The sequence below is a fragment of the Hylobates moloch genome, unplaced genomic scaffold (assembly GCF_009828535.3).
Source record: "Hylobates moloch isolate HMO894 unplaced genomic scaffold, HMol_V3 SCAFFOLD_14, whole genome shotgun sequence".
NCBI classification, from domain to species: Eukaryota; Metazoa; Chordata; class Mammalia; order Primates; family Hylobatidae; genus Hylobates; species Hylobates moloch.
The window spans coordinates 46790188-46816170 of record NW_026652289.1 but is presented as its reverse complement, the minus strand read 5'-3'; the positions used below and the strand labels follow the sequence as shown (position 1 = coordinate 46816170).

Below are 25983 nucleotides of genomic sequence, written 5' to 3'. Positions count from 1 at the left end.
AAATTATCATCGACCTTCCCTGAGCCAATGTAAGTGATGCTTAACTCTTCCCACTCTCCCTTCCTGGAAAGCTGGTTGGTCTTAACAGTCGGGGAAGAGATCCTTTAGCACTTTAACAACGCTTGTGGGCAAGGTCAGGCTTGACTAGGTCAGGCAAGGGAGGAAGCCAAAGGGGAGGCGTGTTGATTGTTAGAAGGGCCCTTGTTCCCTAGCCAGGGAGGGAATTACTCTTTCACGGCGAAGAAGAGTGAATGTGCCCAATGCAAATTCCCTTCCTTCCCGAGTTACCTTGCCCCAACAAAGCTTCTGGACTACTACTCCCAGCCATTGCATGGGCCAGCAGGCTCAAAACCCGCTTGAGAGAAGACTTTGTTCATATTTTGTTTGTTTGTTTGAGACAGAGTCTCGCTCTGTCCCCCAGGCTGGAGTCCAGTGGCGCGATCCCGGCTCACTGCAAGCCCCGCCTCTCGAGTTCACGCCATTCTCCTGCCTCAGCCTCCCGAATAGCTGGGACTACAGGAGCCCACCACCACGCCCGGTTAATTTTTTGTATTTTTAGTAGAGACGGGGTTTCACCCTGTTATCCAGGATGGTCTCAAACTCCTGACCTCGTGATCCGCCTGCCTCGGCCTCCCAAAGTGCTGGGATTACAGGCGTGAGCCACCACGCCCAGCCAAATTTGTTCATATTTCTTAGAAAGATAAGACTTAAGAGATAAGGGCTCTGCATCACTTAGTGGCTGTGATTCACTGAAGATATCAGAACTTTTCCCAAGAGCCCATTTTGGTAGTATAAGGAGTACCCATGAAATAGGGAAAGGGGAAGAGATGCTAGCACAGACCCGTTTGGAAATTTCTCCGTACATTTTATCTCATAGTTACAGGGAACTCAACAAAACAAAGAGGCCTGCTAGATCTGGAAACGGAGGTTTGATTCTGGGTAAGGGGGCTGGGACTGTGTTTTGAGTAATATTTGTTTTACTACAAATAGGCACAGTAAAATCTCAGGGCTGCCTGCCTCATGGTTGCAGAAAGGCTCACAGGAGAGAATGGAAATGAGAGTGCTTTGAACATTCCATGTAATCATTATTATCATTCATTGGCTACAATCTACCACTCTGGTGAATAAAAAGAGTCCCTTTGTTGTGACCTCCTATGCTCAGACATCAGCCTTGACCTTGCCCACAATGTTCCTGATATAGAGCCACACTGGGTCGTGGGTAATCCTAGAACGCCTTTAGGCATGTAAATGCTGGAAGAAGTCCACCAATTTCAAGGCAATGAATGAAGGGAAGAGAAGATATATTTGCTTCGTCTACATCAGGGTTTCTCATCCCTGAGCTGGATAATTCTGTGTGTGGGGGCTGTCCTGTGCAATGTAGGATGTTTAGCTGCATCCCTAGCCTCTACCCACTAAATGTCAGTACAATTACCCATTTTTACCATAAGCAAAAATGTCTCCAGAGATTGCCAAAATGGAGGGGTGCAAAATCATCCCCTCCCCTACCTCCACTGAGAGCTATTCTACCTAAAGAAATAAAACATGGAACAGTAATTAGGGGAAAAGATGTCCGTTAGCTGGTATTTTGTTGCTGCAGAAAGACAGATTTCAGAGGGGTGGAGAAGTAGAAAAGGAAGCTGCTGGTAGTTGGAGGACATAAATGCGGCGCCTCTCATCTTTCTGGCCAGAGGACTGTCACCTCCACAGCCAGTGGTCATGTCCACGGAAGTCACCTGGGGAAGCTGGAGGATGGGACAAAAGGTTTAACTCAAATCAAAAGTGACTGCCATCTAATATTAGCATGTGCCCACATCCCCTGCTGGTAACAGGGACCTGGGCTTAGCACAGGAGACCCATGTCAGAGAGCAGGCTTTCGTCTCAAGAAGCCTAATTTTATTAATAATATATCCCCAAACTTTATGTCAACAAAGGGAACCTCTCACTATAAAGAAAAAAAATACAGGCCATCCTAAGGTATGTTGGCAGCCTTAACATCTGATCTTTTTTCATTTCCCAAAGTGGCACATGAACCACAAAAAAATCTTGTATGAATAAGGGCCCATTAGATATCAGCCAATCAAGGCTTTTTTATTTTTTCCTTGCATTGTCTGTAATTATTCTGCTAAAGCAGAAAAGCAAAGTTACATGACTAAAGAAAGTTACACGCAAAAAGAATCTTGGTTCTGTTCTAGGCATTTCCAGACAGCTGAAGGAAAGGGGGACTTGGACATGGTGACATTTCCCCTTGCCAGGCCGCAGCTAACCTTCAGTCCTTGAGAGAGAAGCAAAGGGGGTAAACACTGCCTGGGAACTTTCCAGAGCTGAAGATGATGCCAGAAATTTTCCAAGCAGAGCCACTCCTTTTACTCCTCCCACCCCGAAGCCCTGTCTACTGCCTTCACACAGCATCGTGTAAACCAACTGAATCAGGAGCTATGTAAGCAGTGACTAAATTATCAAACAGGTAAAAATTAACACAAAGGGAAGAGGGACTATTACCAAGATCAATTTATACTAGTCTACTCTTCAGATTCACCTGCTGAGATGAAAATAAATGCCTGCCATACTCCAGTCAGACACTGTTCTCCAGGGGCAACTCAGCCAGGAAGTTTGCTGGAAATTCAGTGGCATGCTCTGGTCATTCCTAAATACTCTCTAGAAGACTGAGTTCAGGTTAAGTGACAACACGTGGCTCCTCCTCTTGACAAGGCCCCACAGCCAGGGAGCAGGTGGAGCCTGCCAAAAGCAAACAAAAACTTCCCTCAAAGGACAACAAACACTTGACACCGGCAGCCTGTCAACACCAATTAGTCTGCCCTACAAGCAGAAGCCTATTAAGACCAGTGCTCAAATCCAGGAAGGTCTTCTGCAAGCAGAAACTGTCATCCCTTCTTCCTTCTTCGGCTTCCCCAAGGGAGCGACCTTCAGTGGAAACTCGCAACAGGGCTGAAACCAACTTCTCCCTGCCACAGAGCAGGCACAGGGCCTCAAGACCCACTATCCTCTCAGGGGCCCATGCTGGGTGGAATGATGACATTCCCTGGCCCTTTTTGCCTTCCTCACTAATAATATCCATATTAATATTTTTGATATAACTTTAAATTTCAATATTTTTCTTAATGTTTTAGGCAAAATGAAATTGTTTGTGGGGCTGAAAACAAACATTTTTTGAATGTTAATTTCCTTTTTTTCTAATTTTCAAAATAAACACTTTCCTGAACCCCTAAAAGTACCATGGGCCCTAGGCACTGTGACTTGTGTGTCTAATGGAGGCCCTAATTCAGTAGATACTTGCAATTTTTAGAAAAAATACCGTTACCCATGGCCACCCATCCAATCAAACACAACCCTGGCCTGTTTTGAAAATCCATTCTATTCATAATATACAAAATGTACCTAGGAATTCCATATTTCAACCCGTCAATTTAAAGTGATCCCTTACAGTTAGATTCCAAGAGGCTTAAAAAAAAAGTCACCACACAAGATAAGATTTTCTTCAATATTTTATTTATATAGAAATACTTAAAAAATGAAGTAGCACCATTACTTAAGTTTTACCTTTATTATGTAGAACTTTAAATGTCAGAAAAATAAAACTCTTGATACAATTTCAAATCTTGTCTCAGCAAATATAATATTAGTATTTGACCATGAGGTTAAAGGCCCTTTATCATAAAATAAAATATATTTTGTTTTTTAAACTTTGCTCAGTAAAGTACATTTAAGCTCAAGTAACATCACCTACATATACATAAACAAGTGGTAAACAAATGTATTAAAATAGAAATACTAAAACTATAGTGGTGCAACAGAATTTTTGTAACTTGCACTGAATTCTATTTATACAAATGTTAGAAAGCATCAAACAGTTCTTTTTGACATGTTTATACATTTCCATTTTTGTAATAATATAGAATAAAATATGCTTTATATCACTGAATAGAAAATATGCTGGGTGAAGCAGATCTAGAAGATTTGTCTGAACCTATAAAATCTCCATCCCAACAGAATACTGTTCAAAACATTACACATTTTATGGTTGTAATTCTGTCACAATTGTGTGATTATTAAAATAATACAGTGTTCTTTGCCATAAGGCCATACTAAAATAAAAAGATTTAACCCAGCTACAAAAAAGTTCACTGAACTTAAATTAAAATACTTGTAAACATCTTTGCAATATGAAATATAATTTTTCAAGTCAAAAAAGAATAAAATACTTCAATCTGTATTAATGCAATTTCTCTTTTTAAAACTTTTAAACGTTTTTAATATATAAGAGATATGTTACAGTTTAACTTTAATAAAGCTGCAGTATCCTGGATTCACAGGAACTCCTGGCCCTTCCACGAACATTCAAAAAGGATCCACTGTGTTCTATAATAAGTATCATAGGAACCCACCCACAAAGGGGAACACACTAAACAGTCCACACATCCCATAGCACTACTATCATCTTCATCATAATTATTACTGTTCATTTTTTCCTACTTTAAGAAAATGGAAAACTTGTGGGGTTTTCTTCTTTTGGAAGCTTCCTATTAAGTACAGTGTAAAAACTATCATTACTAGAATGTCGCCGTTCCTATTATTTATAGAGCATGCATTTCAGGTGTTCAGGTTTCCCAGGCTACAGTACTCTTGATGCAGATATCCTGGCAAATTCCTTTACTTAAAAATTAAATTTTAAAAACGAGCGGATACTACAGCTTTCCAAGCTCCTCTCGGATCTCAGAGTGTTGGTGGGGCCGGAAAGGAGAAGGGAGAGGGGGGCACCCAGGGAGGCAGGCGAGCGCTGGGGAATGAGGATGGGGAGGGGTTCCCCCTTCCCCCAGCACGGTGCGCACTAGCGCCCGCTGCCTTTAAGAAAAGATACGGATGGCCTGAGTGACCGCGGTGTGGCAGACCGGGCACTCGGGCTCGCTCTTCTCACAGATGCGGTTGGCGCACTCCATGCAGAAGAGGTTGTGGCCACAGGGCACCAGCGCGGCAATCACTTCGCTCTCGAAGCACACGGAGCAGTCGCGGCTGCCTTTACGCCGAAGCCCGGAGGAAGAGGATGAAGAGCTGGAGGAGGAGCTGGACGAAGAGGAAGAGCCCGACGTGTCCGACGGCTGCAAGCCAGGCAGCTGTGCCCCCAGCCCGTTGGCATAAGCGGCGTAGGCCAGGCCTCCCCCACCCGGGTCGCTGCGCACCCGGCGAGCCAGATGGTGCTCTCCCGCCCCCGGGGCCATGTGCAAGGGCGGAGACAGGCGCGGGCAGCTGGTGCCAGGGTGCAGCCGGCGGTGCACCAATAGCCCCAGGTTGGCGTTGGAGGGCGCACTGGCGCCACCCCCGGGGAAGACCACGGAGGAGGAAGAAGCAGACGAAGATGCGGAAGAAGAGCAGGAAGATGATACCGGAGCTGCAGGTCCGCCTCCCGGGGACCGCTCGAACTGGGCCCAGAGAAGTGGTGCCCCAGGTGGGGGAGCGGGAGCCGGGTCAAAAGTGGGCTGCAGGTCGGGGCAGCCGTCGGGGGATGGCACTGAGGCTTCCCCCGCTGTGTAGGTGTACCCGTTGCCGTTGTTGTTGTTGTTTCCGTTGTGCGCAAAGCTCAAGGCGGGGCTGGGGGGGCTGTAGTCCGCCAGGCGCGGGGTAGCGGCTGCGCTGCTGCTGGTCCCACCTCCGAAGTAAGAGTCTGTGGAAGCACTGCCAAGCGAGCTGGAGCTGTCGTTGCGGTAGCTGGAGAAGGGCTTGCGGCCGGGGGTGGGCGTGATGCTGGGGGTGGGCTTGCTCCAGAGGCTGCCTGGGCCGGACCCGCCGGACCCATGATGCAGATCGAAGCCCACATCGGTGCCGTTGGCGTGGAAGTCGTTCTCGTCTGTGAGCTCAATGATGCCGCCGGTACGCAGAGCAATGTGCGCCTCAATCTCCTCTCGAGCGCGATCCACGTTCTCCGGCATGCCGGTCACCTCGAACACCGGCTCCTTATCCCGGCTGGGCGTCACGATGTACGTGTGCGTCTGCTGCTGGATGCGCTTGATCGTGGCGCCTTTGGGCCCCACCACGAGCCCCACCACGCGGTAGGGCACCCGCACTTGGATGGTGGTCTGCCCGGGCAGGTTGGGCGGCCCAGGCACCGCGCCGTTGAGTGCCGTGTTCTTATTCCGGGAGGCGCGGATCATGGAGAAATGCTCGGCAGCGGAGATGATCTCCCTCCGAGCCATGGCCACATCCTCCTTCCTGCCCGTCACAACAAAGACAGGCTCCTCCCCACGAACTGGGGTCTTGATGTAAGTATTGGTCTTCGCCCGCAGCGCCTTGATTTTACAACCTAGGAACCAGGGTGCGGAGGAGGGAGCAGGAGAGAGAGACAGACACGCCCATTATCCCGGGGTAACCGCGGAGACCGGGGACAGCCCCGCGTCCAGGAGAGCGAGACGGCAGGACAAGAGATGGGCGGAAAGGGGGCGTCTCCCTCACTAACCTCCGGCCGCGCTACGGGCTGGGCAGCGGATCCCACCCGCGAGGCGCTCGAGGAACAGCCCATTGGCTGCCTGGCCCTCCCCCAGTGACTGCAGTCGTCCCGAACCAAACCCCAGAATCCCAGAAAAGTCATCTGGGGAGATGCCGCTGGGATCCAGCTGGGCGCGCCGTCAGCTCTGAAGACACGGGGAAGGGGCTCGGGGAAGGCAGCTGCAGTCGCGATGCCTCAGAGCTGGTGGACTGGGGTTAGGGGTAAGGGGTGGGGTGTGAGTCCCGGGACCCATTGTTCGTCCGCTGGGCTCCATTCCGCTTTGCAGAAATCCAGAATCCTCCTCCCATCCTATGCTCACTCCTCCTCCTCCTCCCTCCTCCCAAAGGACTGATCAAAGGCCCCCTCCCCCAAGCATCTTACATTTAAATTGTCTTTTTGGAGGTGGGCTGGGTGGGGGGCGTTAGAGGAGAAGACACTGATTTTAGCAGAAGAAAGTGCATCCCGCCAGGACAGCGGTGCGGCTCCGGGAGACAGCCTGCCTGCACTTTCTTTGTCTGGGGCGCCGGCCCATCGCGCGGCTCTTCCTCTCTCCCCAAGGCACCCCACGCCGCGAATCCCGATACTGAACACGCCTTACCCTCGAGACAGAGACCTGAGACCCTACACCGCCCCCCACCTCCCCATCCCTCCTCGACCTACCTTGCCGCCCCACGATCTCGGCGACATGCTCAGAACTGGGCACTGGCACGCACTCGGTCATGTTCACGCTCTTCTTGCGCGGCTCGCTGTCGTACAGAGAGGCGCCCTCGTCACTGTCCAGCCCCAGCAGGGAGAGCTGGTCGAGCGCGAGCTGCAGGGCTCTTTGGTCATCCAGGGTCTCTCCCCCTCCGCTGCTGCCGCCGCCGCCGCCGCCGCCGCCACCGCCGCTGCCGTTGCGCTCCAGGTCTGCGAACAGCGAGCTGGGCATCGCTTGGCCGTGCGCGCCGCGCCCCCGCCGGCCCTCGGCTCGGCGGCGAGAAGCTGCGGCCACAAAGGCAGCCGGGAAGCGGGTGGTCAGGGGCGGGGAGGCCGGCCGCCTGCTGAGGGCTCCGTTGCTTCTTCCTCGGTGCCGGGAGGAGTGGGTCGCTCCGTGCGGTCCGCACCGGGCAGTGGCTGCAGGAGCCCCCGCCTGGGTCCCCACCCCAGACCTGCTGGCGGGTGGGGTGGGGGCAGAGCTCTAGCGGTGGCCGCGCGTGGCCCCCGAGTGCCCGGCTGGCTGGCCGCAATGCCGAGCGAAAAGCGAGCAGGCGAGCGACAGAAGCGTTTCTTTAAGGAGCCCCTCCCCGGCTCCTCCACTCCCTCCCTCCCGCCCGCCCGCCCTCACTCAGCGCTTTTTCCTCCTCTCCTCCCCGCCTCTTGACTGAGCCTCTGCAGCCAGACGACTCCGGAGGGGGACGAGGGAGGCGCAACGTCACAGGCGGGAGCTGACACCACAATGCTACTGACACTATCGCTGGGGGAGGCGATTGGCGCGCGCCAGGCCGGGGGCGGGAGGAGGCCGCGGGTTGAGCTAGCGGAGAGAGAGCACCACCCCCCACCCCCGCGCTCGCCGCAGCCCGCCCCGTCCTCCTCCCGGCCGCGCCCCTCCCCCGCCGCCGCAAACGCCTCTCTTTGTTGTCTAATGCGGGACTGGCAGGCTTGGGACACTTGGATGTACCTATCAGCCGAGGACAATCATTGTTCCTAAGTCTCCTCCCTCGCCTGATTGAGAAAAGAAAACGCGCCCAACTCTGATGCCTGGGGCCCGGCTCTAAAAGAGCGGTCCTTAGAAAGTCCCGTTAGTGGCACCAAATAAACCATCCGTGGAGCCAACGCTTTCTCTAGAAGAGTCTGTAGTCCGCCCAAAAGGGCGACCCGAGCCCTCCGACACGGAAAACGGGACTCCAGGTCTTGGGGCGCACGGGCAGAGTGACTCCCGACGCGGGTTGTCCACCTGCGCGGGAGCGCACGAGACACAAAAGCACACGCCCGCCCACACTGGCAACCGCGCGCGCCCGCGCCCGCGCCTGCATTTCTGTCTCCTTGGGCAGCACTTCGCCCAACTGGCTAACTGAGGATGGGCAAGCTAAAAGCTGGCTGCCGCGCGAGCTCGGCCCGCCCGGCCGCTGGCGACCTCTGGAATGCATGGCACCAGGGTCCAGCACACGCCCGGTGCCCGGGGCGAGACCCTGCGGGTTCTGACACGCGCACGAGCGCCGCGCCGCCACCGCGGGGACGCAGGCCACAGTGCCAGCGGGCGGCGCGGGCGTGCGCGCCCGCTGTTCCCCTGTCCCTCCCCTCCTCGTCCCGCGGCCGGGCATGCGCAGTGCGCGCGAGGAGCGGGCGGGCCCTTTAAGGCGGGTGCTGCGGGGCGCGCGCCGGCCACTCCCGCGGCCCCGCCCAGAAGGGAGGTGAGCGCTCGGTGCCCGGCCGCTCTTTGTGCGCTTCTCGGGGTGGGGGTGGCGGCAGAGGGAGGTTGCGACGGGACTTGCCGGCGAGCTGCGCCCCCTCCCGGATCTCCCAGGGACCGTCTCCGAGCGCGAGAAGGAAGGAGGATTTGAGGGGCGGGCCGGGGCGGTGCGCGCTGCTCCCCTCCGCGCGCATCCCCCTCTGCCGCCCACTAGGGCGGACGCCCCTTCGGGCCCCGCGCGCTCTCCTGTCCTTTGTTCCGGGAGCCGCTGGGCTCGCCGCGCCCTTTGCGTCCCGCCGCGGACCGTTCCGCAGAGCGGCTGGGCCCGCGGTTCATAGAGTCGCCCAAGATCAGCACAGCGGGACGTCTGCCCAAAACAATGAGGCCATGCGGCCGCAGCCGCACACGGGCTGACTGGGGAGACCTCGTGGTGCCGCGGGGCGGTCCCGGGGCTCGAAGGCAGAGGCTCCCCTAGGTGTGCCCTGCGTGACCCCGGCTAGAGAGAACGAGCGCTGTGGGCCTCGGTTTCTCACCCATAAAATGAAGAAAATAATCCCCGCCTTTACCACCTCGTGGGTCGTTGGGAGGATTAAATGCGACAGTGGATGGGCGCGCGCTTAGAAATCAGTAGACAGTTCCGCAAGCGCCTTTACTTTTGAGAACGCGGAGGTGCAGCTCCCTTCCCCGCTTGCTTACCTGGAGCTGTCTTGGAAAAGAGGTGCTGATTATTTCCTTGGGGAAATGGGTTTAGAAGCCACTTACAGTGGTTATTTCCTCAGGATGTTTACGTCAGCTTCCCGGAGCCTGGTGTGTGTTTTTCTTAAAAGGGAATGTTCGATGGGAGGAGGCAGGTGGGAGGATGGTGCTGAGTCCTCCGTGAAAACCACCCCTTAGAGCTCCAATAGGAAATTCCTGTATTCTTTTGACCCGGTTTATGGACTTGGAATCTAAGTAACTTGGGAATGAGGGTTCTTGCCGAGATGGAGGGTTTTGAGTAAGGGGTCCTGGCTGGGCAGAGCCAGAGATGAGGCCCAGCCTCCCGCGCTCACGCAAGGCCTGTAAACAGAAAGCAGACTGGAAAGGCGCTTGGAGCATTTCCATCTTTTTAACACAAAGGGCTAGTTTCTCGCCTCTTAGCTCTATTTCTTTGAAATCTCATAGCCTTCGGATTGGGCCTGCTGAGGTTTCTTTTTTTGCCAAGTAGAAAATATGATGACAGTAAAGTTGTTCCTCCGCTGATAAGGAGCTGTGCGTGGATAATGGGGTGTAGGGAGAGGTTGCTTCTGCTAGGGAGCTTGGCCACTGATATTTTCAGACCTGCCATAACTCCTCCTTGCATCTACAGCGATAAGAATTCAGATGGATTAATTCTGAAATGTGTTTAAACTTAGAGGATTGGATATTTCAGAGGAGTCCCTGGGGTGGCTGGGTCATTACCCGGAAGGTGAATGCAACATTTCGCCAAGGTGGCATGTTTAATGTCATTCTTCCCTGCTGGATCCTGAAGGCAGGACTTGTACTTGGCTGTAACTGCCAGTGTTCAATGAAATCATATATCTTCACCCACATGAAGGATAAGCTGAACCCCTTACCATAGGAATTCATGGAAAGCTGCAGATCCTGAGGTGCCCATGTTCATGTAGCCCAGGTCACCCTCCACGGAGAGGAACACGAGTAAAACCTATGCAGAGATCCGCATGCTTTTTTGAAGACACCCACAAAATCGAAGGCACTCTCAAGAGCATGGGAGGGTGGTGAGAGTGATAAAAGCAGTTACGATGTCTGACAGATCTAGTTTCCAGCCCCAGCTGTTCTTCAGTGTTGTCTGTCAAAAGAGGCCGGCATCCAGCTTCCCACCTACCTCATAGGGTTGCCTTAGCGAGACGGATAATGATAGCAAAAGCTAACTCGTAAATTTCCAGATACTCAGCAAATGTAGCTGGCGCTTTACTCACAGCTACTCCTTTCCTTCTCTATTTCTCTCTTACTGACTGGTCAGGATATTTTCCGACACTTGACTGCTATTGTAAAAGTAACAATCCAGAAATTTTAATTGTTAGTGGCTTTAATAAGCCAAGATATCGTAAAACTTGCAAAGTCCAGTTCTGTTTTTCAACAGATAATACATCCTAACCCCATAGTTTCTGGATAGACTTTCCCAGGCTCCTTTAGGACCCCAGAGCTTAACTACTTTTCCTGATGCAGAACACATTCCCTAAGGACTTCCCGATGTGGCCATAATATTTTTTATTAGCACAGGAGAGAAGCTTGCAGAATGAGGTCTGGCAATATAATAGAGAATTTCAGTTGTCATAAAAGAAGAAAAAGTAAAGTTATCACACAAAAACAAGATTAACGATGAGGCAACCTTGTTTTGTTTCCAGATGTCTCAAAACTATTTTGTGCACATCTTGCTTACTTTTGCAAATTAAATAGCTTGCAAAAGAAACTGAAATCTTCCTGTGAAAACAAACACATTCTCAGTCAACTCATTTAAGATTATTGAGCACCTCCATACTGTATTATAGGCACAGAGAAAAGTATCGATTATACTGAACCAAAATGAACAAGGTGGCAGAGGGGCAGGAGAGTGTCTTTTCCTTGAATACTGGTCATGTCCAAACCCAGTGACACAGCGAGATAAGTGCCCAGATAGTAGTGAGTCGGCTTAGGGTCCTAGAAGGGCTTCCCAGAGGAGGGGATACCTGAGTTGTGCTTTCAATGAATGTGGTGTGAGAATGAATTGAGACTGGAGCCTAGCACAGTGCATAGCATCTAGCAGGAACTCTAAATGCTTATTAAATGAGTGAGTGAGCCAAGCTGCAGCATCTTGAAGGTGTAACTTTAAGTATGTGCATGAATTGCTCAGTCTCTGGGAAGCAGCTCAAATGACACCTGCCACAATGACACGATTTTGAATAAAATTAGTAATCACAGGTGACCCTTATTAAGCACTTATGTTCCAGGAAGTTTACAAAATGCTTTACAATACAGTATCTTTTTTAATCTTTGTAACTACTCAGAGGCAAGTACTTTATTATCCCCACTTTACAGATGAAAATAAGTCACTTATCCAAATAAAGGCAGATTTGCCTCCAAGCAGATGAAATGAAGCCACAGGGCTCCTCACTTAACACAGACCCTCCCAAGGCCCTGGAAGAGGTCCTAGCAATATACTTACAAGATCACATGAAGTCACTAAAATTTTCACGAGTAAATTTTTTATTGTTTTCCCTAAGGAAAACCCCTAAAATGATACAGGCTTTACGCCCCACAAATCTGAGATCCATTATTGTGCCCAGGGTCACACAGCTGGTATGTGGTACCCTGAGCCTGTGATCTTAACCAACGTTAAGTTCCTTCCTGTCTCTGAGCTATGCATTTTCAGCTGGAAGTTGGAAATATTTTCAGTCCTGCTTCTCACACAGGATTATAAGGATCACATGTGTGGGGGGACGTGAAAACATCTTGATTTTTGATGTTCTCCTGTTGTCTTTGTGTGGTTAAAGTGTGTGTGACATCTAACACATGTAACACACACACACATATTTTTTTAAATATTTTAATAGTATAGGAAATGCTGTCCTTATGTTGAGTGAAGAAGAAAGGAGACAAAGAATGTGTGTGTGTGCAGTGTGTATGTATGTGCTACTAAACAGTAAGCATTAGAAACAGTGAATGAATAGGCTACAAGGAATTGCATCAAAATTTTAACAATGGTTTTTTTCTTTTCTTTTCCTTCAGATGGAGTCTTGCTCTGTCGCCCAGGCTGGAGTGCAGTGGCACAATCTCTGCTCACTGCAACCTCGGCCTCCCGGGTTTAAGCAATTCTCCTGACTCAGCCTCCCAAGTAGCTGGGATTGCAGGCACATGCCACCATGCCCAGCTAATTTTTTTGTATTTTAGTAGAGACGAGGTTTCACCATGTTGGCCAAGCTGGTCTTGAACTCCTGATCTCGAGTGATGCGCCCGCCTTGGCCTCCCAAAGTGCTGAGATTACAGGTGTGAGCCACCGCACATTGCCAACAATGGTTATTCTTTAAGTACTGAGATCACAATTTTATTTGTATTTTACTTTTCTGTGTGGTTCAAGTTATGAACATACATCTTTATTTAATAAATTTTTTAAAGTAATACGTGCTGAGTTTTAAAAATTAAATCATGCTAAAAAGCTTAATGAAATAAAACCACTCCCCAATCCTGTCCTTGCTGTAAATAGAAGCAGAAAACAAATCTAAAGCTAATCCTAGCACTTATTTATATGGGCCCTTACAAGTAGCTTGACTTCTAAAATTAAACATCACTTAGTTAATAATTGGTAATAACCATTTTGCAATATCAGGAAGGAGTAAGAAAAATAGAAAGTAATTTTAAAATCTCTCAGAATTCAAGGAGCCCGGAAACGCAATCTTCAGGAAGAAGGTGCCGTTTTTTCTTTCTGAGCAGAGATAAAATAGATCAGTGGAATTCAAGTGTTTTTTACAGTTGAATCCTTTATTTCCCAAAGTCGTAGGTTGAACTCATATCTATAAAACTGATGAAATCCATAGAAGGTTAGAATCGCAGGATGCTAGAGAGTGTGTGGTCCAACACACTCAGCTAACCGCAAGCTGAAGGCCAGAGTAGGAAATGGCCCCCTAATGTCAATTGCCCGTTGATATGGAGCCGGGCAGGAAGCCAGAGTGGGACATCCAGTGTGATGTGCTCTGTTGCTTTGTGATTTAAGGAAATCTGGTATTGTCCCTAGTGAACACTTTCCATGTTTCATGCTTTGGCTTTGGGGTAGTATCATGGGGTCAGTATTGCTGATATCAAACCTAAGAGGTTGCTAAGAGAATCGCTCCCCAAATGTAGGTAGTAGACAATAAGGAAGGGGGCAGTAGTTCAGGATATTTAAAGACGATCTCACTCACCATTCCTCTCCACTTTCCTTTCCCTGAGCTGAGGAATGCCTTTTGGTGAAGGGAATGTCTCAACGAACTATATAACCCTGCTTGGGGGAGACAGAGGAGGCACCAGCAGCAAAAGTTGTTCCACTGGGCGAATATTCTTTTTTTTTTTTTTTTTAGACAGAGTCTCGCTCTGTCGCCCAGGCTGGAGTACAGTGGCGCGATCTCGTCTCACTGCAAGCTCTGCTTCCCAGGTTCACGCCACTCTCCTGCCTCAGCCTCCCAAGTAGCTGGGGCTACAGGCACCCACCACCACGCCTAGCTAAGTTTTTGTAATTTTTTTTTTTTAGTAGAGATGGAGTTTCACTGTGTTAGCCAGGATGGTCTCCATCTCCTGACCTCGTGATCCGCCTGCCTCGGCCTCCCAAAGTGCTGGGATTACAGGCTTGAGCCACGGCACCCAGCCACAGTGGGTGAATATTCTTAAAAGGACGTCCATACCATGGAAATAAAGCAAAATAAAATGAGCAGTATGCATTGGCACATGATAGCAGTCAGGCACAATGCTAAATACATGGACACCTTCTCATTTAATTCTTACACCATACCTGTAAGATATGTATTATCATTTCTATTATATAAATTAATGTTTCTAAGATCACGTTTCTAGGAAGAGTTGGAGCTAGCATTGGAATTCAGTGACTCCAGATTCCTGCTGACTTTCTCAAATAGAAATATGCTCATAAAAAGACAGCCAGGACTACAAAAGGACTCAAAATCATCATATAAAAGAAATAATTAAAGGAACTACGACTTAGAGCTGCCTGCAGGCGGGGTGGCCCACCTTACCGCGCGCGTGCGCGCGCGCGCACACACACACACACACACACACACACATTCAATTAGGAGACATCTGCCAAGGATGTGTGCACTGGCTGGATAGACAGGTGATTTTGGTGAGTGGTGACATGTTGAGTTTTCTTCAATTGGTCTGTTGACATTCAACTAGTTACTTAGCCTTTGAGCTTTGGTTTTCTCATCTGTAAAACAGGAATAATAGTTCCTACTTAGGTAAGTCAGTCATATGGGCCCTTCTTTCCTGCCAGTGAGATGTAGATATGATCTAGTGAAATGAGGGTTTTCTTGTCAGCCTTCTTATAAAGCAGTAGAATATAGAGTGGAAAATATTTAAAATTCTTTCATCTTTTCTAATACTTTATGTGATCACACCTGTTCTCATAACATTTTTTTAAAACAGCAAGAATTGCCTTTACGACGTAAAGAACTGTTGTGTCTCTATTAAACATCACCTTAAAAGTCAAGATGCTAATGCAATACAGCCACGATATTCTCACAAATAACTTTGAACTATCATCCTCTTTATTCTCATGATAAAATTATTTCTTTTCCATGCAATTTAATTAAAACAATAAAAATTATGTCAACAGTGCTGCTGAAATTTTAGCTAATAATAGAATCATTTTTATGTTCATAAACTATATCTTACATGACTTTATTTATTAAAATTATCCAGTTATCATTGTACTAAAATGTGTATGCAGCCATATAAAGATTCACTGACCTTGAAAACCAAAGAAATAGTTAAAGAATGCTTTTGGGTAAGCACAATTATTAGTAAACCTAGCCAAAGAGTTTAAAATATGAACCATGGTAAGTTGCACATCTCAGAAAAAAAGAAAGAAAATAGTCTGTAACCAGAAAATTTTAAGAAGCATTATAAATAGAAACTATATAACGAAACACAAGGAAACATATGAAATCATAAAACAACCAAATAAATAAATACCAAGAAGTCAGTAATAATAGATATGAGGAGAAAATGCTCTGACTTGAAGGAAGTTGATTCTCAGGTTGGATCTGCCCCACTTTGCAAAGGTTACAATCATGGTCCCTGCAGCTAGACTGCCTGTGTTTCACTGTTCCTGGACCTGCCTTGTTTGTGTGACCTTGAGCAAGTGTCTCTTCTTTCTGTGCTCAGTTTCCTCATCTGTAAAAGAAGGGTGCTTATGGTACCTTCCTCGTTGCTGATACAGGAAGTGACATTTGCAGATTCTAGTGGTGATGGTCACATAATTGATCAACTTTGAAAAAGAAAAATGGCCAGGCACAGTGGCTCGTGTTTGTAATTCTAGCACTCTGGGAGGCTGAGGTGGGTTTGAGCCCAGGAGTTCGAGACCAGCCTGGGCAACAAAGCAAGACCACTGTCTTTACAAATAAAAAAATTAGCTGGTCATGGTGGCGCACCCCTGTAATCACAGCTACTCAGGAGGCTGAGGTGGGAAGATGGCTTGAGCCCAAGAGGTTGAGGCTGTGGTGAGCTGTGATCACGCTGCTGCACTCCAGCCTGGGCAACAGAGCAAGACCCTGTTCCCTCCCCCAACCCACCCAAAATAAAAGGGAAAAAGAAGAAAAATAAGCAGCCCTTGCACGCTGCTGTATTAACTGTTATGCAACTGCAAAAATTAAAACGGTATATACTGGCATCAAAAGTTAACTAGATCATTAAAATGGACTTACAGGTTTAGAAAGAAACCCAAACTGAAAAAAAAGTATTTACTATGTGACAAAGGTAGAAATGTAAATGAATGATGAGGGGAAAGATTATTCCAAAAATGATACTGAGACAACTGGCTTTTTAGAAACATTATATTAGATGGAATTTTTTTTTCTTAACCTCACAGTAACACCACAATAAATTCCAGGTGGGTTAAGGAATTAAGTTTCAAAAATGAAATCATAGAGAAGAATCAAATGGAATGTATGTGACTGTTTCTGTAATTGTGGAGTAGGGGAAGGGCTTTTTGAATATGATCCTAATGGAGGAAATCATTTTGTGAAATACCTATATAAGGCCGGGCGTGGTGGCTCACATCTGTAATCGCAGCACTTTGGGAGGCCAAGGCGGGCGGATCATGAGGTCAAGAGATCGAGACCATCCTGGCCAACATGGTGAAACCCCATCTCTACTACAAATACAAAAATTAGCTGGGCATGGTGGCACGTATCTGTTGTCCCAGCTACTCAGGAGGCTGAGGCAGGAGAATCGCTTGAACCCGGGAGGCAGAGGTTGCAGTGAGCCAAGATAGCGCCACCGTACTCCAGCCTGGCAACAGAATAGGAATCCGAAAAAAACAAACAAACAAAACAACAACAACAAAAAACACCTGGGAAACCACTGGTATCAATACACATAAACTTGGTGTGTATGTCTTAAAAGCAAATCAACTTGAACTAAAATAGTAAATTAATAATATTATAGTTAGTTCTCAGATTTAATAAGAAATATGCATAATAGCCAACTATAGTGGCTCACACTCCTAATCTCAGCACTTTGAGAGGCCGAGGCAGAAGGATCACTGGAGCCCAGGAGTTCGAGACCAGCCTGGGCAACATAGTGAGAGCTCGTCTCTACAAATAAATACAAAAATTAGCCAGGCATGGTGGTGCACATCTGTAGTCCCAGCTACTCAGGAGGCTGAAGTGGGAGAATTGCTTGAGCCCAGGAGTTCAAGGCTACAGTGAGCTAGGATCACACCACTGCACTCTAGCCTGGGCAACAGAGCAAGACTTTGTCAATAGATAGATAGATAATAGATACAATGCAAGTATTTATGAGTGAGTGAATGTGTCTTCATGAATGAAGTGAAAGGAGCAGGAAACAATTGTTAGTTTATAATATGCATGGAGCACTTATATTCTAGGAGTATGTTAGTTGCTCTCTTTTAATAATCTCAATAATCCAACTAAATAGGTACTATTGTTACCTCTATTTTTGCCCTAAGGAAACAGTTTAGCTGGTAAGTGGCAGGCAGATCCATGCTGTCCACAGTCAGGGTCCTCCCTCACTTTTCGTCAGCAAGGTACACTAACGGGTGAACTTGAGAATTATATATGTACGCACACGCACACACACACACCCACACATATAAATGCACAAATATACATATATACATGTGTGTGTTCCTATTTGCCCACATGGAATATATCTAAGTATTCAAAAGTTACAAACCAGGCTATCAGCTGCTGAATAGGACTATTGCAGGAGGTTTGAACCTCTTACCCTGACAAATAGACCTTCATCATGACCTGAAAGGCCAGGTTAGAATCTACAACTTCCAGCCTCCTGAGGTTCTGCCCTGACCCCTGACCACACAGAGAGAGGCGGACCTGGGGCAAGAGCCATAACTCACACCTCCCTTCTTTCCCCCTACTGAACTGCAGGCTCCATCCCACAATGGGAGAGGGTCTCAGGCACACATGTGCAGACACCACAGTTCCATCCATGCCTCATCCCCTACAAATAGTCACTCCTTGGACACCCCTTGGGCCTAGGGCACGCACACTTGCGGTGGAGACCTGGGTGAACTGTCAGGGAGAAGTCCACACAGATGCCGAGGAAGGGGAAGGGGAGCATAGGCTTAAAGTCCCACCCGGACTTCATACTCTAGGAAGGGGCACAGCCTGAGGACAGTGACAGTGAGATCCTGCAAAGCATGGGCCCAGAGCAGGGGCTACAAATGACTTATAACTATTTGAGTTAGAAAATAACATAAAATAACTATTGAGACAAGGACTATTATCTCCATCTTATGTATGAGAAAAGATCACAGGCAAACCTATATACTGTTGGGCAGGATGATTGTAAAAAAAAAAAAATCCTTCCACGTGGAACATTTCTTTTTTTCCCTTTTCCTTTCTCCTTTCTGTTCCTTCCTCCCTTCCTTTTCTCCATTTCTTCCTTCTTTCCACAGATATTTACAGCATGACCTATGTGCCAGGTACCGCGTGGGCACTGGAGTTCAAGGTAATTAAGACAGAAAAGCTCTCAGGGAGTTTAGAATCTAGTGAGGAGACTAGCATTGATCACACACAAATAAATGTATAATTACAAACCAGGACCAATGTGCTGACAGAGAATCATGTGTTGATTTGTTGTTTGCCTTTGATTGAAGGCTCCCTGCTGAGACAGGGAGGAATGTAAATCTGTTTTTCTCCTGAAGCCAGGAGCCTTGCATATTTTCACAAACCTCCAAAATGGATGCATTTCATACAGCTAACCGGAATTGGGTATGCTTCCTACAAGCATAGAAGCTAATTTTATTCAAACAACTCTACTACTTTATTGCTTCTGTAGAGCTTCCCTAGAAACTTCAGAGGCACGAATTCCTGCCATGATACAAAGCCAGTTGTCCAATTATAGAAGCTGGGGGGTTTACCAGAAGACTGTGATGCCAAATGCTTATGGAAATGCAGGAGGTGGAGTGGGGGAGGATCTCCAAGCACTTATAGGAGACTCATGTTCCCCTCAGTGTCCCTGCACCATGAAATAGAAGAGCAGGGATATGATGAATGGCACCTGGTATTCCATTACTTTTCTTCCAATTACCCTACACTAGAAGATGTCTAGTAAAACAGTGCTCAAGGTGTGGGGGGATGGGCAGCAGTCACTTCAGAATGAGGGCAAAAACCCAGCCAGATACTTCGGCCAGTGAAAAGCAGTGGGTTGGCACCAGCTCCTATCAGTTGTGGCCAGTTTAATGAAGTTTGTACACAGCTGTTAGTGTTCCCCACGTGCGTTTAGGCAGGGAAGATCTAGAGGCATTTTATTTCAAAATAGGTTTGTATTGAGAATCCTAGAAGGAAAATTCACTTGTGCCCTTAACACAGGCAATGTGCATTTTTGATTGCCTGTTGATCTTACATCTTTTCACTAACATCTTGCATCTTTTCCTTGTTTTCGGTAAGGAAGCAACTCCCACACAACTTTCCTTTGGAAAAGAACGATTCTACCTTTACCAGTTGGGCAAACATTCCCCAAGCAGCAAAAACAGCTACTTTCTCCCACCTCTTCTCCCCACTGCAGAGAATATCCAGCAGACGAAACCCTTAATCGTTAATTTATATTTTAGCACACACACGCTTTTCTGCACCTTCCCTGTTCAGGTTTGGCACAGGTGTCCCAGGCTGGAAGGCGCCCGTGGGACCTGGCACGCCCTGGGCTGAGTTTCCAGCGCCTCACGAGAGTGTCCTCTGCTGCGGGACAGACGCCCGAGGCTGCCCTAGGGATCCTGGCCACTGTGAATGAGCTGCCCTTGCCCTCTGAGGGGTTGGTTGTATCCCACTCCATCCCTGCACCCTGCCGGGCAAGGAACCACCTGAATGCATTTCCTTTAAGTTACCTACAAACCGCACAGTGAGTAGAGGGATTTTCTTCTTTCTTTGCCGGGTTTGGGAAAACATCAAACACCAGAATCAGAGCCGAGAAAAGAATGAGGAAGTGACTGAGGAAGATGCACTGTCTTGTCTCCAGAGCATCTTTTGTCTTAACAGCCTACACCTTTTTATAAACTTTTCAAGTGCCCCCAAGCAAGGACCTGTTGGTCAAGAGTGGGATAGAAACACTCCTGAACCCCTGATGCTCCCAGTAAAACCAACCCACTCACCCTCCTCTCTCCCTCCTCCCCTTCTACCTTTTCCATCCTTTCCTCCTCTCCTGCCTTTTTCCTCTTCCTCCCCCCTCTCTCTCCCCTCTCTCCCAATCCTCCTCCCTTCTCTTCTCTTTTCTCCCCTTCTCTCCTCCTCCTCTCTTTTCTCTATCCTTCCTCTCCTCTCCCTTCCTCTTCCTCCTCATTCCTCCACCTCCCCCTCCTCATCCTCTCCCTTTTTCCCTTCTCCTTTCCTTCCTTGTCCCCCACTCCTCCTCCTACCTCCCTCCTTCTCCTCTCCCTTCCTCATCCTCCTCCCCCTTTTTCCCCTCTTTCTTCTTCCCCTTCTCCTTCCACTCTTCCTCCTGCTGCTGCTTCCTCCTCCCCCTCTCCTCCTCTCCCCCTTCTCCTTCTTTTCCTCTTCTCCTCCCCTACTCCTCTTCCTCTTCCCCTCTCCCTCCCCCTCCCCCTCCTTTTTCCTATGATTATCATCATTTCAGTATTATCATGAAGCACTTTCTAAGCTTGTGGGCTTTGTTACCACACTAGATGCATGTAACCTTCCATGGATGCCTCCATTTACCCTAAAATGAGGATGCTAATAGGGCTCACTTAAGAAAACTCCTGTTTCAATGAGTTGATTTATCTAAAGCGCCTCTCACAGTTCCTAGCATACAGAAAAACTCCATAAATGACAGTTGTTATGATCTCAACTCCTATTTTGTTTTTTTACCATGTTCTCTCGACTCCATTGGAAAGCTCTATTTTATGATCAAAATTCTTATCATCCTGTTAGTCTCCACGCAAATGCCACCTCCCCAATAAAGCCTCCTACCCCAGAGTCAAAAGTGGCCACACTCCTTTTCACCTCCCAGCCAAGATCTTGGGTCTCTCTTGGCACCTCTTTCCTTCAACCTGATCCAATGTTCCTTGTGGGTCTTCTTACCCCTCCTGCCAGGCTGCAAGTTTGTTTAGGAAATCTCTGCTACATATTTCTTCTGTGTTACCTCAGAAACCACTTAACCTCTGTGTCACAGTTTTCTACTTTTGGAAAATGGGGGGCACGTTAACTGCACCATGTTCAATAAAGTCAGCCTGAGAGCTAAAAATAAAATGCTGTGTGTACGCACATGACACAGTCCCTAGCAAAAAGGACTCAATCCCAAGTAGAAGATGCTCAGAAAATGGTTGTGGTCAGGAGTTTGAGACCAGCCTGGCCAACACGGTGAAACCCTGTCTCTACTAAAAATGACATTCTAGTACTTCGAAACTGACATTCTAATGCTGAGTTGCAATGCACTGCGTCCAGGAGGTCTAGAATTGGCCAGGCACAGTGTTGCCGTGGTGAATGGGACCAGCAGATGCAAGGCCACAGATAGCCTTGACTGTTCCCACTCACAGTGGGCGAGTTTGCAGTCACACAGATGCTACTGTCCACACAACGCTGTGAGCCAGAGGGGGCCCCTTCCAACTGCAGGCCCCACTGTTCCTGAGGGAGTTGCATCTGTGGCTGGAGTCGTGCCACCATATGTCCCTCTGTCCTAGCACGTGGCCAGGGGCTTCTCCAGGCACAGGCACCACTGTCCTCCCCGCGGCACATCTGCAAGGAAACCCAATTGCCTCTCAGAGAACTAGGCCAGCTGAACTGTAAACATATTCAAGACACATCAATAGGTAAAGAAAACCAGCCATTACAAGTCAGCCTGAAAGAAACCTCATTCCACTGTCACACACTGACCAGCCCTGCCAGCTCTCGCTCACTGTATTTCAAAGAAACACTCTCATTACACCTTCCTCTCAGGGATGTTCATTTCTTCCAAGGTCATTTGGACATAATTTCAAACTTGCAGAAAATTTGCAAAAATAAGAATAATATAAAGAATACGCATCCATTCTTTGTTTTGTTTTTGAAGTGGAGTCTTTCTCTGTTGCTCAGGCTGGAGTGCAGTGGAGCGATCTTGGCTCACTGCAACCTCCACTTCCTGGGTTCAAGTGATTCTCCTGCCTCAACCTCCCAAGTAGCTGGGACTACAGGCACATGTCACCACGCCTAGCCTTTTTTTTATTATTATTATTTTTTATTTTTTTTTATTTTTTTTAGTAGAGACAGGGTTTCTCTGTGTTGGCCAGGCTGGTCTCAAACTCCTGACCTCAAGTGATCTGCCTGCCTCAACCTCCCAAAGTGCTGGGATTACAGGTGTGAGCCACTGTGCCCAGCCAGAATATGCATTTATTTTTCACACAGATTCATCTATTGTTAACATTAGTCCTGTTCACTTCCTCATACACAGACGTACATACAAACCACACACATGCACACACACTTATTTTCTGCGACATCTGAGAGTCAGTTGTGTGCTTTATAGCCCTTTACCCCTAAATACTTCAGTGTGCATTTTCTGAGAATGGAGATATTCTCTTCCAAAAGTGTACTACAGTGATGAACTTTAGTAAATTCAACATTGATACAGTATTTTAACCCAGTCTGCTACTGTCCTACACCAATGTTGTTAATAAGTCATCATTTCTTAAATTCTCTTCCAAATTTAAAAAAATGGCAATCTCAGCTAGATGGAATAGAGTCATATTTATTTTAATATCCTCAGTTTTTGAAGTAAACGAAAACACACACATAACTGACAGTGCTATAAGCAGCCCACGTAGTTTACCTTATATCTTTTTATGTCTTTATTGTCATAAAAAAAAATCACCTCAGAGCCCTGTGCATTATGTGTAGGCTGGTGTCACAGGCGTTTTAACCAGGGAACTCCAGCAGGTAATTAATGCCCCCAGGGAATGATTTACATGGAGTGAGGTCTGCCAAAGCCGGTAGCAGTGATGTTATCTATTCTTTTGGCAATAGATAACTGCCAAATAATTATCCATCATTATCCATCTAGCACCTCCTGTAGGCTGGGCATTGGAAATACAAATTTGAAAAGACAGCCTCTCTCAGGAAGGGTGCGGTGGCTCACGCCTGTAATTCCAGCACTTTGAGAGGCCGAGGTGGATCATTTGAGGTCAGGAGTTCGAGACCAGCCTGGCCAACATGGTGAAACCCCACCTCTACTAAAAATACAAAAATTAGCTGGGTGTGGTGGTGGGCGCCAGTAGTCCCAGCTACTTGGGAGGCTGAGGCAGGAGAATCGTTTGAACCTGGGAAGTGGAGGTGCAGTGAGCCGAGATTGCGCCATTGCACGCCAGCCTTGGCGACAGAGCAACTCTGTCACAAAAAAAAAAAAAAAAGAAAAAGAAAAAGAAAAAAAAAACACTTTCTGATTGAAGTTTGCTCACATGGCAGTTAAGAGCACAAACTCAGAAGCAAGATGAACCTGGATTGTATCACAGGTAAACCATCTACTTGTAGTGAGAGCTGGGCAGGCTACTATGTTTTACCCTCAGTTTCTTCCACTGGGAAATGGGAGTCACAGTAAAAGGTACCCTGTGGGATTGCTGCAGTGATCAAATGACAACATCTAACAAGTGCATGTCGACTTTATGAATGGTGGGGAGACAGGCACAAAAAACACACCATCGTAATACACTCAATGAGTTGCTATAATGACAGTCTAGAGTGCCTGGTCGAGGGATCCCAGGAGATAGATGGAGCCCCCGAGTCTTGCAAGTGGAGAAAGAGATGGTCTCAGAGGAGGCTTCTGAACTGAGATTTGAAAGGTGACTTATAAGTTTGCTGGCAGGAGTCTGGAAGCTGAAGGGAAGGAAGAGGAGAGAAGGGGAGGTATTTCATATTCCATAGAGAGGAAATTGCATGTGCAAAGCATGGATGACTGAGAGACTACAAATTAGTTCATGTGACTGGACTCAGAGCTAGAGGTACAGTTCAGTAAGAGATGAGGCTGGAAAAATACTATGGCCACGATGGCACAAGTAATTTCTAGGTAAAATGCCTGCCTGCGAATAATTGCACACTAATAGAATCAACCACACCATCTTTCAGTCATGCACTACCAGGCACCGGCTACCAGTTAAGGCAAAACCACAGCAAGCTAAGCTGCTGTGTGCGGGTCTGCTCATCCTCCATTTTAATAGCTCAAAATAGCTATTTTTCACACACACACAAATTACGATTGTCAAATTAGTAACGCTCATTATAGATTATTTTGAAAATATAAAACAAATCTCTCTTTCCCCCTTTCAATTAAGAAACTCTCACTTAGTAATAGCTTTGTTATCTGGCATGTCAAGTTAATTAAAAGGCTGGTTAGCTGCATATTAAGTCATTTAACTCCCTGCAGCCTCCCCCTTTGACTTTCCTTCCTAGGACGTGAGGAGAAACCGCTGCCTTATTGTCCCAGCGCCGTTTCTCATGGGTTGCTTATTTCATTTCCGGGGAGAGAGTCCCATCCTGGCATGCAACATTGCTGGTTTTTCTAAAGGCGGTCCAATTTAAAAGCAATTTAAAAGATTTTGCTGAGTAAAAACCTGAGCTTTTATATAAGGCTCATTAGCCTTGGTGCTTAACCGGAAGCTTGAAGCGGAATCACCTGGGGAGCTTTTCCAGCTCACACAGGCAGGATCGCTTCCCCTCTCAGTAAGGCTGGTGGGTGGGGCTGGGCGTGTGTACTGGGCTACAGCTCCCCAGGTGATGCTGCTGCACACCCTGGTTAAGGACCTCTCCATCAGGGGGTGTTTGTTTATTTGCTTCACGCTCAGCCAAAAGGGGCCCAAGAAGGAACTAGGATAGTCAAAGCCCCCAAGCTGGAGTCCATCATTAGAGCGCCACTCACCCCATTGTTCTTTTAAATAGACCAGTCCCCCGGGTGCTTTTAAAATGGCGCATGTATACATATGTAACTAACCTGCACGTTGTGCACATGTACCCTAAAACTTAAAGTATAATAAAAAAATAAAATAAAATACAGTTTACTTTCAAAAAGTAAGGGCTCGCTCCTTCTCTTCCAGCAACAGATTTGCTAAGGGGGCTGAAGCACAGCTTTATGATAAGGCCTCGACTTCGCTCTGTCAGCAATTAGTGAAAGCAGAACAAAGCAGAAATTTGATTCATCCAGCTTATTTGTCTTGTCAACTTTGCCTTTAAAAAAAAGCTTTTGTTTTTCTGATTTTTAAAATATTGCCTTATATAAATGCTGATTAACAGGTTGTGTTTCACTTTTCTAGAAGAGAGATTTTAACAGAAGCGTGTAGGTTCTCCCCAAGCACTGAAAATCGGGCTCCGTTTATAACCACTGGTTTGACGTGAAATTCTTTGAGAACGTAGCTTATGGATCGAGATAGCTGCAGCTGCTACAGATACGGCGTGGATGTCCAAAACTCTCCACATTGGCGCTAGCACAGTTCAATCCACCTCTTGGCAAAAGCGGAGTTGGGGTAGGGGGTACAGAGTAATGAGCATTTCCCTGCATAGCTCTGCCCAGAGGGTTTCCGTCCCCATCAGAGAGCTGCAGGGATGCAGAGCTTCTTGCTCCAGACCTTGAACTCAGCCGCCTTGTTGTTCCACGTGCACGCTTCTCTATCCCTTCTCTGGATGTCTGTGCAAAACTAAGATAAAAATCAGAACAGTCTTGAGAAACACCTAACAATTCTTACATGTTAGAAGAAAAAAACAGCATTTCCCTGCCTTTATGTTTTTATTGTGTTTTATTTGTGGTTTGTGGAACAGCAAACTGTTAAATCCAGCTTTAATACACACACACACACACACACACACACACACACACACACACACACACACACACACGAAAACATGTTGGAAGGACCCAGGAGTCTCTACCAAGGGCAGGA

The 25983-nt window shown here is 47.4% G+C and overlaps 1 protein-coding gene across 1 annotated transcript; it reads right to left on the bottom strand.

The window, feature by feature from the left end:
* Positions 1-4653: 4653 nt before the first annotated feature.
* On the bottom strand, positions 4654-7769 carry MEX3B (mex-3 RNA binding family member B). The gene is made up of 2 exons (XM_032175454.2): positions 7157-7769; positions 4654-6313 (listed from the first exon to the last, which is right to left on the bottom strand). Exons 1-2 carry the CDS (start codon positions 7422-7424, stop codon positions 4863-4865), a joined length of 1719 nt encoding a protein of 572 aa, XP_032031345.1. The 5' UTR covers positions 7425-7769; the 3' UTR covers positions 4654-4862.
* Between the last annotated feature and the right edge of the window lie 18214 nt (positions 7770-25983).

Excerpts from the sequence above, each read along its gene's own strand:
- MEX3B (XM_032175454.2), bottom strand. The coding sequence starts at position 7,424 with ATGCCCAGCTCGCTGTTCGCAGACCTGGAGCGCAACGGCAGCGGCGGT. Across the intron at positions 6,314-7,156 it reads CGAGATCGTGGGGCGGCAAG|GTTGTAAAATCAAGGCGCTG; the intron begins GTAGGTCGAGGA and ends CCTGGTTCCTAG.